General features: G+C 38.9%; 1 protein-coding gene across 1 annotated transcript; it reads left to right on the top strand.

Annotated features, from left to right (window-relative positions):
* Positions 1-42: 42 nt before the first annotated feature.
* Positions 43-11,019, top strand: MFSD8 (major facilitator superfamily domain containing 8). Its single transcript, XM_063157093.1, has 12 exons — positions 43-139; positions 1,154-1,239; positions 2,142-2,185; positions 3,443-3,683; positions 4,353-4,466; positions 5,067-5,211; positions 5,793-5,851; positions 6,444-6,552; positions 7,585-7,719; positions 8,080-8,183; positions 8,272-8,531; positions 9,640-11,019. Exons 2-12 carry the CDS (start codon positions 1,209-1,211, stop codon positions 9,853-9,855), a joined length of 1,458 nt encoding a protein of 485 aa, XP_063013163.1. The 5' UTR covers positions 43-139; positions 1,154-1,208; the 3' UTR covers positions 9,856-11,019.
* The last annotated feature ends 396 nt before the right edge of the window (positions 11,020-11,415 follow it).

The raw sequence follows: 11,415 nt of genomic DNA, 5'->3' as shown, positions 1-11,415 counted from the left end.
AGGCGGCCGCGGGCGGGGCCCGGCGCTGCGGGGCCATGGCGGCCGCGGGCTCCGCTCCGGAGGCGCGTCCCGACGGGCGGGAGCCGCTGCTGGGGTCCGCAGGGGTCACGGCGGATGAGGAGGAGGAGGAGGAGAGCAGGTAAGAGCTGGTTCTGCTGTGCAGGGGCGCTGCGGGTGCACCGAGGAGCCGCCCGTGGGTGCCGGGTCCTTCCCCGCCCGTCACGGGCGGCCCGGGCCGGGGGGCGCTGCCCGGCCGGGGTCCCGGCCCAGCCGCCGTCCCCAGCGCTCCGGAGCTCGGAGCCCGTGTCCTGGAGCGCCCCGGGCCCGGCTGTGGGAGCGGGCTGGGGGCTGCTTCCCTCTGCGGGAAAACACAAACGCACTGCCTTGGGAAGTTGCTAAAAAACGCCCAGCGGGATTAATATACGGCAGAAGTCTGGGGCTTTAATAGCAGCCTTCGTGTGTGGGCAGCTGTTCGGCGTTTGGGGCTTTTACCCCCTTCTGACAGCAAAACAAATGTCATGAATTTAAAATCGCAGATTTAAGTCTAGGTACGATTCGCATAAACAGCGTTTGTAAACTATGTTTAGGCATCTATATCTATAACCTGAGTCTGCATCATCTGAATAAACATTACTTTGTAACTTAGTTTGTAACTTCTATTTTAATTTTTTCCAGCCCTTGCAATCTACAGCAGTATCTTTTACACACAGCTTTTACGTTGTATGTTGTTATTTTCTCATCATAAAAACAGACTGGGTGTAGCTTTTAGTCAAATCAAGGGTTGTTCAGGTTTGTGGTTCTTATAAGGTTACAGCTGTGAGGGGTTTAACACCCACTTTTTAAAAGTTTTATACTCCAAAGTGTCTATACAGAGTTTGCAGAACTGAAGACCTGCCTAGATCAAGATCTCTCTGTGTGACATTTGGTGCGTGATAGCATTTCTGTTATTTTGTTTGATTTGTCAATCCAGTATTTTTCCAGCAAAAAATATATTCTTTATAGTCCTTGCTGAGTGGAAATCCACTCCTCCTTAACAGGTTACACAATTGCATTGAGAGATTGGTGAAAAATGTTTGCAGTGCCATGTGGGAGCAACTAGAAGAGGATCTGATAATGATTTCTTTCTCCCTCTTGTTTTTTGTTTGAAAACCAGGGATGTTGTGGAATCACAGGAGCATTATAAGAGCAGGTGGAGATCCATCTGGATCATGTACCTGACAATGTTTCTCAGCAGTGTAGGTGAGTAAATACATGTGGAATTTGGTGTTACTTGTTTAATTAATATACTTTGGTTTGAAAATAACAGGGTTTGAAAATTCCAGCTAGAGAGCTTCTTTGATGCCACTGTTCTAACCTCAGAAAAGGTGCATTGTTTTATTCTTTAAAAGAGAATGTCTGAATCTTAGCAAATCAAACAGAAAGTTACATCTGGTAAGTAATAAAACTGCTTTTACACAAAGAGATGGATTACATAAGCCTGTGGCTTATGACTAGTTTGGTAGTGGCAAGGTAAGGGTATTGCTCAGAACCCAGCAAAACAAAGGTTGCACTTTTATCACCCAGAGTGAAACTTCTGGGCAATGAAAACAGAAATAACATGGAGTTCTTAAGTAAGATTTTTATGGGAATGTATGCTGTCTATTTCAAACATGTATCAAAACTTGTTTTCTCTTACTGGCCTTTGCATCTCCATTGCAGGACTAAATAACTCCCCCCAGAAACAAGAATTGATTTTTGACCTTTGATGATTTTCTGTGGGCCTAGAAATTATCTTGAAGTTCATAGGATACTTCAGTAACTCTTTTATTTATTATTATTAGCTAAAATCTCTGTGACTAATGAATACAGATATGTCAGTATATCAAGAAATTCTTTTTACTTTGGGGACCTTGTTTTCTTTCCATTGGGAGGACAACATAGGAGATTTTTTGTTTAGTGTGTATGCACCTATAAAATGAACTTTTGAATATAGTTCCTCCTGATAGGAGGAATTAGCACTCCTTAAAAGAAGCAGGAAATGCACAGGTTTATTCTATAGGGGGTATAATACAGAATAATGGACTTGTAATAACTGCTTCAGAAAATAAAATTATTGATAAAAATGGCAAATAAAATAACTTCATTTTTTTACTGTGTTACAGGTTTCTCTATTGTAATTATGTCTGTGTGGCCCTATCTCCAAAAGGTTTGTAAATATGGGGTGTTTTTTAAAATAATTAAGAACAGAAAACTCCTGCTTAGAAAGTAGATAATAGAAAACCTGACATTTTATTTAGGAAAAGAAAAAGTGGATGGAGGTGTGTGACTTTAAGAGACTTTTATTCTGCCATCCACTTAGACAACTTTTATTATTTCTTGCAAAATTGTTAAAGGTACAATTGGTAAAGGTACATCATAATCCAGAAATGTTTGGTTTTCCAATATCATGATTTTCAACAGAAGTCTTGTTATTAAAACCTAGTAGACAAGACTTGTCTGTGTTTTGGAAAAAAAAATAATAAAAGAGGAAACTGAAGGTAGAAGTTGCTCTGTAGGTATCACATTGTTGCACAGAGATCTTGGTATTCCTAACAGGGGATGGCCATGGTTTATTTGGAGGTCTTAGATCTTAAATCTAAGATCTTAGATCTTAAACCTCTTAGATCTTAAAAGCAGCACAGAAGTCCCTAAAACTTCAGTTTAATCTGTGCTAGGATTTCAGTGCCCCTGGAACTGTAGAAGGAACTTTTCAAAAGCAAAATTTGGAGAGTATAACCTGGGCAGGGACCTAGAGGTGTCACTGAAGGTGAGGCTGATGCTGAATTCTTGCAGAAAACAAGAAAATGCATTGCCAGCTGTTGCTATAGGATATGAAACAACACAACATGCACACACTGTTGTTTTTAAGGTGAAAAAAGGGAAGTTTATTTTTTGATTTAACACTTACAGATTTTTAAAAGTGACTTTGGATTGGTGGGTGAAAGTGCCACCTCTCCAATGACACTGGACAAACAGTTTATCAAACTTCTTCTAGAAAAGAATGCAAAATAATAAGTTATTTACAAAAAGTGTGTGAGAAAGTTTGCTACAAGAATGTAAACATCAGAAAATCTTAAAAAATGAGAGTGACAAGCAGTAAATCACGACAGATTGAGGCATGTGCAGAGACAGTGACTCCTTGCTGCTGGCATGGAAGGTGCTGCCCTGCTGCTCAAGGTCTGTCTCTACCAGAACATGAAAATCTCCTGGAGTTTGCTGCCAGTGAGCCATTCCCAGGAAGCAAAGAGGGTTTTATTGGTTGGGTGCATTGCTGGAGAGAGTGATCAATGCAAGGTTTATTACCCAGAGATAGCATGACAGTGCAGAGTCCTTGGTGTGCCAGGTACTCATTCTCAGAGGGTGTTGCTGGTAATGTCAACACTGCAGTGCTTTCCCCACAGATCTGACTCTTGTGTTCCTGCAGATTGATCCAACAGCAGATGCCAGTTTCCTGGGCTGGATCATAGCTTCATACAGCATTGGCCAAATGGTTGCTTCTCCCCTCTTTGGCCTCTGGTCCAACCACAGGCCCAGGAGAGAACCTCTGGTCATTTCCACTGCTATTTCTGTAGCTGCTAATTGTCTCTATGCCTACGTCCATGTGCCCCATGGCCACAACAAGTACTACATGCTGACTGCCCGTGCTCTCGTGGGCTTTGGAGCAGGTAAACACAGCAGGATGTACATTTCTGGAAATTGTTACATTCTGTGTCTCGTGTAGGATGCTTAACATTAAGTTTTAATACCAGATTTATCATTATGTGAATGAGAACTCAATATTTAACAAAGCAAAGGGTTGGCCTGTAGTGGTTTGTAACAAAATTGTGTAATTGTGCTGTTGTGTAAAAATACCGGAGGGAGTGCTGGCTTTTATTACCTTGCAAAATCAGAATCCAACCCCTGAAATAAATGTCACTCAACATTTAACAATATGAACTTGATGCTTACATGAACACTTGCTTGGTTTTGGGGTTTTTTTGAAGGCCATGTGGCTGTAGTTCAGTAGTATATTGCAGGTGCCTATTCTCTGATAGAAAGAATGACTGCTATGGCAAACACCAGTGCCTGCCAAGCAAACCAACCCCTGAAATAAATGTCACTCAACATTTAACAATATGAACTTGATATTTAGATGAACACTTGCTTGGTTTGGGGTTTTTTGAAGGCAATGTGGCTGTAGCTCAATAGTATATTGCAGGTGCCTATGAATGACTGCCATGGCCAATAGCAGTGCCTGCCAAGCAAACCAACCCCTGAAATAAATGTCACTCAACATTTAACAATATGAACTTGATGCTTACATGAACACTTGCTTGGTTTGGGGTTTTTTGAAGGCAATGTGGCTGTAGTTCGGTCGTATATTGCGGGTGCCACTTCTCTGACGGAAAGAACGAGTGCCATGGCCAACACCAGTGCCTGCCAAGCAGTTGGCTTCATTTTAGGCCCAGGTAAAGCAAAATCATCTTTCCTCACTTCTCTTACTGGAAACTGGGCATTGGAAGTAGGAATCCTCAGCAGCTGTATGCAGGGGATTTTATGGCATAGTTTTTCAGTGATATCACGATTGAATAAATGGGGTCCACTAATCTATACTTCTCTAAGCCAATATAAATGAAACATACTTGTCCAATTGCTCTGCACCAATCTAAAATTTAATTTAAACCTCACCCACTGCATCTTTTCTCTCTAGTTTGCCCTTAGCATGAGGGATAATCCAGTCCCAGGACCAATGTTTTCCATTAAGAGCAAGAAGAAAAAAAAATAAATTGTCTGTCTGCCAAGAAAATTAACTATTGGTACAGTCAGAATTCAGTTCTATAAGTGCCATGATGCTGTTTACACTGTTTATTTTGTGTAATCAAGTACTTTCCTGGCTAGCTGAGATCCCACTGGTATCCATTTTGTTTATTTAGAGTATAATTCCCAAAATGTAAAAGGTTTGACAGGTATAATACTTAAATTTTACTTGACAGTTAGAACTTTTATTATGTGTTCTAATGTTTTCTTAATGATTCTCAAGATTTTCACAGTACATTGATGTTTTTAAGTTTTTCAGACATGTTTTACACTTATTGGAGAAGAAGGAGTAACGTGGAAATTCCTTTGTCTTCAGCTGAACATGTACACAACACCTGTGTTATTTGGAGCTCTCTTAGGAGTTATTAATATTATTCTCATCTTTGCCATATTCAGGTAATCAAGTAAAAAAAACCTTATAAATACCTTACCTTGTTTTGTGGGTGACTTGGAGCAAATAATAGCTGCTCAGCAGGAGGAGTAATAAACCTGCTAAAACTGTAAGTTGTTATTCATTTTTTAAGTGTTTCTACCTTCTTTAATACTGTATTTTTCTGCTGTTCATAAAGGCATCTTGGTGATGTTATGGCTAGAATGTAAACTGATTTAAAAAGTTAAAGATATTGGACTATTAGGCTTGATATAGTTTAATGTTGGTAGCTGCTGCCCATGTATTTTCTCTAAGGAGAAATTAGGTTGTCTGTAGGGATCTCAGTGTCTGTCTTTCCTTTAAGATTCTCAGGGGACTTTTTTTTCATTATCACACTGGTGCAAATGCATATGGATATATGATATGCTCCCACTAGAATATTTCCTTTCTTGAACAGTGTTCACTGCAGTCAGGTGCCAGCTTTGAAGATGATGTTTAATGGAGCTGCAAATAATTATCCTATAGATGATACCATTTACAATTATTTTAATAGAAACAGTAGATCAAATAAATGTGTGTATTAATAAAAAAAGTTTTACATTTCTAGGGAGCATCGAGTGGATGACATGGGACGCCAGTACAAAAGTATCAATTCTGATGGAGAAGGTACCAGTGTTTCCTTGAAAACTTATTCTGTGATTTTAATTTTGAAGTACTCTCTTATTACATAGAAGAATTTATAAGTATTCTAAAGTTTTATGCACTTGGAAGCTGATGTGGAAAATAGGCTGCATCTCTCCCTAGCTGTTCCAGAAATTGCTTCATTTGTTGTGTTGTGCCCATGGTGCTGTCTGGTAACAAAGAAGGAAAAAAAAAAATTGTATGGATCCTTCCATATTTTCATCCTGAGAATCCTGCTATGTAATTTTGACCTGAGAAGAGAACTTTTTGGTTTCCATTGTTCAGATATTTCAAGAAGTTTGCTTATTTTGCTGTCACTCAAGATTCATTGGGAAAACAGACCTTGTAACCAGTTTGGAAATCATTTTCTCTAATTGACAGTGGAATTGAAATTTGAACAGCTCCATTTTGATGTAAAAACTTGATAATTTGAATGTCAAAGTGTAACTGCCTAGCTGCCCACCAACTTACATGCTAAATACTTGGAAGACCAAAGGAATCATTGCTGTTTGTAATTTTTGATGGTATCAGAAAAAGCTCAGTGTGCAGTTCAGGTAATTCTTTTGTGTTGCTGCAGGAAGTGATGTTCTGGATCAGAACACAGAAGGAAGCATTGACCACGTTGCTGTGGTAGCACTCAACGTTCTCTTCTTTGTCATCCTGTTTGTGTTTGCTGTCTTTGAAACGTGAGTTTGTCTGTTTTCTCTCAAAATATTCAGACATGTAGAGTAATTAGAGTGGGGGTGCATGCAAAGGCTTTTCTGTTCCACTCATCTTCCTAAGTAGAAATCCAAAACCACAGGCAATCAAGCTGATGTGCACTGATAATGTATCAAAGGTCAGTGATAACTGAAGTAACAAATTAAAGGTCAGCAGTAACTAAAGATATGTACAGAATAGTACATATCTTTACCATATCTACCATATTTGTGCTAGAGAAATCATTAATGTAAAAGCTTTTCAATGGAGGCAAACTTTTTAACCCATATCCTCAACTTTTTAAGTAATGAAAAAAAAAAGCTTGACTTAGGCTGGCTAAAATCTGCAGAGAAAACATGTTTTCCCTTGAGTACCTTATTCTTTATTTTTTGTTTTAGTTTTGTGTGATTTCTTAGTATGATTCTGATTATCTCCAAAAGCTTCAGTGCATCTTTTATTTCAGTAATGATTAAAACAATTTTTTTGATAGAGTTAATACAGTTGTATTCTGAAATACACTGTTTTGTATGACTGGGGTTTTTTTAGCTTAAAGATGTATGTTATTTACTCCCAAATTTTCTGTCTGTAAGAAAAAAAGTAAAACATAGCATCATTATCTCAGGCTCAAGTGTGTACTTCATTTTTTTATCTTAGGAAATACTTTGAATATATATGATTTATTCTGCAAGTTTTTTGAGCTCTAATGTAGTTAAAATTTGTTTTACAATTTGGCTTTGTCATGAGTTGCATTATTTTTAGAAAACTGAGGTTTCAGAGACTGGTTGGTTGCTAAAACTTAAACATTATCAAAATTATAATTTTTGTTCTCACAGGGTCTAATTTTTTTTTTGTGTCTCTATTACTCTTGCTTAGTTTTCACTCCAACATTGTTTCATGAACTATCAAAAATAGATTAATGATGCTTCAGAGTATATTTGGTGTATACCAGATACTTGCATGGACACTAATGTATGGAAGAAGGTTTTTATGCTTACTGTATTTTTGTTCTGTCATTCCAGTATAGCTACTCCACTGACAATGGATATGTATTCCTGGACCAGGAAAGAAGCTGTTTTTTATAATGGAATAATCCTTAGTGTGATTGGCATTGAATCAGTTATTGTTTTCATGGTGGTTAAAACACTATCCAAAAAGTAAGTTTTTGGGATTTTGTTTCTTATGTTGGCTAAATATAAAATGTTTTATGGCAGGGCCAAATCTCTTACTCAAGTCTCTTACTGGCAATGAGTCTGGGTTTGCTATGACAATGAAATACTTCCAATTCTGGCACAGCCTTGCTGTTGTGGTTGCTCTTTATTCTGTTAACATAACCCCCTCTTATTTGACTGTCTGTTCTCCTTGAATCACAAGAAAATTTGGTTTTAAGTTACTGGGATTTTGTAACTTTTCTTGCCAGTGTTTTGGTCAGATATCATGGGGTGTGTCATTAGCAGCTACCTAAATTTTACATTAAATTATTTGATACATTTAACTGCAATTTGATTGTTTGGCAGGACTGGTGAGCGTGCCATACTCCATGCAGGCTTACTGATTGTCTTGGTTGGATTCTTTATCTTACTGCCTTGGGGCAAGAAACTACCAAATATCCAGTGGCAAGGTATAGTTCAAGTCTTACCAACCACCTTCTTTTGAAAGCCTTTCATTGCACTTTTGTTCCTAATGATATGAATAACTTATTTTTACAGAAATAAAGAACAACTCCATTCCCAGAACAGCCTCCAGTGAAATGTTAGCACCTTTCTGGAGTCTGCCAGAGCTGCAGCTGCCATCCAACCACACAGCAGAACCTGTGGGCTGCCCTGTCACACAGTCCTGGTGCCTCAACACTCCCATGATCTACCTGGCCCAGTACATCAGCTCTGATGTGCTCATAGGCTTGGGCTATCCTGTTTGCAATGTCATGTCCTACACTTTGTACTCCAAAGTCCTGGGACCAAAGCCTCAGGTAAGCACCATCCCTAAAAGCTTTATGTCACTTGCTGTGCACTCTCTTTATTAGAATGAGAGATCTAGTTAAAATTCCTTTTGTCATCAGCCAAATAATAAGCAGGGCAGGACTTTGCAGGGCAGAATAATAAGTGTTTTAAGCAGGGCAGAACTTTGCAGGAACTCCAATCTTTTTCAAAATCCAAGGCAAGTCTCTAGGGGAATTAGAAAGCAAGGCTTGTGCTACTCATGCAAATCTTACAATGTGAAAATTTCATGACTCTTCTGGCAGAGTCCTCTTCCTAAATACCAATTATATATTTGGAATACCAGCATGGAATAATGTCTCTTACTAAGTTTATTATATAAACTAAGTTTATTCTATAGACTACTATAAAGACTACTACTAGACCCCCCCAGTATGGGCAGTTTTTAGTATACACCTAACTCTAGAAAAAAAGACATAAATGCAGTATTTTTAGAAGTTTTATTGTCAAACAAAACATCTCTTCATTTAGCTTACCCTCCACACTCACATCTCACATCCTTACCCTTGCTTTCTCAGAAATACTTAATGCGCTTGCTGTTTTCTATAAGAAAAGCTAAGGTTAGAAAGTAGAGCTATTTTTTGTGTGCTGATAAACTGGATTTTCTTTCCATTCTTTTGTGGTGTTGGGGAGGTGAAAAGGTCATTTCTCTGTACTTTTCACTCAAAACTGTTCTAGCTTGTCAGGTAAAGTGTGTATTTATGAGCATAGGAATGAGCAAGTTACAGTGAAACAAAATAGCAAACTTACATTATTGCTTAACAAAAAATTTTATCCCCCTTTTGCCCATTTTTTTCCTGTTATATTTTGGTGAAAGAGACTTAATGCTTTGAGCCAGAGCACAGCCAGAACTTATTTTTTGTTAGAAAGCAGTAGAGTACCTATGAGTGGAGCCTTGGAATAAAGCTTGGAGAGGCTCAGCAGTACTCTTGGAAACAAAGTAATCAGTGTCTTAACTCATTAAGACAGATAAGTGGTTGTTTAAATACTTCCACATTTTCTAGTTAGGCTAATGGCTTGGAATTAATGGCAAGCTAAATAATGCCAGTATCACTTACATAAGCTTTTGATCTGCTGCAGGGTGTCTACATGGGATGGCTGACTGCCTCTGGAAGTGGAGCAAGGATCCTTGGGCCTGTGTTTGTGAGCCAAATCTACACTCACCTGGGGCCACGCTGGGCATTCAGCTTGATCTGTGGAGTAGTTGTAGCCTCTCTCTTACTCTTGGAGATAGTGTACAAGAGACTAATTGCATTTTCTGTCAGATATGGGAGGATGCAGGAAGAGAATTGTTAAATATGTATTTTAAAAAAACCCAAACAGTACAACCAAGCAGAAGTAATAGTTTATTACTGCTTTTGAATGAGGAGTACCTAACCACTGACCTTGTTGGCTGTGTGCTAACAACTGTACACCTGTACTTACACATTGACAGAACATTTAACTTGGTCATACCCCAGTACTGGTTACCCCTGCTGCAGCTGGCTTCTGTGTCCTGCTTTTCTGGCAGCAGAGGAAGGAATGTGACAGGTCAGAGCAATACCATGGCATGTTAGAAGTGTGTACAGTTTATGTGATGTACATGTGCACTGAGTGCAGCTGTGAAGGTCACAGGTTACGTGCATCCTTTCCCGAAAGAAGTAAATGAAACATTATCTTGATTCTGTGAATCAGGATTAGTAACTCTTTTGCAACTACAAGATTAGTTGAGCTGCATGCACTTTGTATGGAGACAGCACTACTTGAGCAAACCTGATGTTGGGTTTGTTGGCTTGTAAGCACAGGTTAATACAGACATCTGGTTCTGGAGCCTGTTACATCTCCCCCAGGTGACAGAAACAGAGCAAGGGAGGTGCCCTGTGGGATTTGGGTCTTTCAGTTGACCAAGAGCCATTGAAAATCACTTTCAGCAGCTGTTACTTGAACTACAGTGAACCAAATGTGCACTTTTTCCTCTACTGTTTTGCTGAATGCCTTTTTGTAGCAAGAAGAAAAACCTGCAGCATTGAAATATGCACAGCTTTTCTTAACTACAAGAAAAAATGTCTAAGCACAATAGTTTACACTTTTGTGCTTGGTGAGAATGAATGCACTGTGCTGAGCAGTGGTGGTTAATTAAGAGGAAGGAGAAGACTGGCTCCTGGGTGTTCACTGCTATTTCTTCTGATATTAGGGTACAAGAAACAGTGTAAATTCCTGTTTTAGTCACTCAGGATTTATTTTAAAAAGTGAGATCTAATTTTCCTTCATAATGGGCCTAAGCTCATCTGTATGGGTTTGTTTAGCCCTTTTAATGCTACTGGGGAAAAAACCTCTGGAGTAACTCCAGTATGAGAGTTGTGGCTGCTGTCTAATGTCTCTACTGTTTGAATTTAATAAATGTAATTCTTATTCCTATGTACTCAATTGTTCAAACACTAAGAAACTACTGAATTAAAAGATGATTTTTTTCAATACTAACTGAAGAGGATACAGGAGTTTTATTCTTATGGGTTTTTATGCTACAGAATCACAAAATGTTGTGAAGAAGGACTTTTTTATAAGCTAATTCATAGCAAGTGCTACTTGTATATTGTTCTGAAACGTTCCTAGTACTAAATTCTTTATTCGCAAGCTATTTCCTTGATTTGGACATGACAAAGCAACCAAAGTTCTGTCTTTTAAACAGCAGCTGAACAAGGAGAACTGGCTTGGAGCAGTTCAGCTGTGCTGTGCTTGCACACAGCCAGCACCAGCTCCTCTGAAACTCTTCATCAACATCATTTTGGATTTAAGTTCTTTTCCTGCCTGATAAGGAAGTCCTAGAGTATTTAAGTGCAGATACAAGCACCATCAGGAGTGTTAGCACACCTGAAG

This window comes from Melospiza melodia, chromosome 5, assembly GCF_035770615.1.
Source record: "Melospiza melodia melodia isolate bMelMel2 chromosome 5, bMelMel2.pri, whole genome shotgun sequence".
NCBI lineage: Eukaryota > Metazoa > Chordata > Aves > Passeriformes > Passerellidae > Melospiza > Melospiza melodia.
The sequence above is the reverse complement of the archived record's forward strand: the minus strand, read 5'-3'. Positions and strand labels throughout refer to the sequence as shown.

What these genes read in the sequence shown, in the direction of transcription:
- MFSD8 (XM_063157093.1), top strand. Translation starts at nt 1,209, where the DNA reads ATGTACCTGACAATGTTTCTCAGCAGTGTAG. An exon ending in AATGTTTCTCAGCAGTGTAG is followed by an intron (nt 1,240 to 2,141) that starts GTGAGTAAATAC and finishes ACTGTGTTACAG; the next exon opens with GTTTCTCTATTGTAATTATG. An exon ending in GTGTTTGCTGTCTTTGAAAC is followed by an intron (nt 6,553 to 7,584) that starts GTGAGTTTGTCT and finishes CTGTCATTCCAG; the next exon opens with TATAGCTACTCCACTGACAA.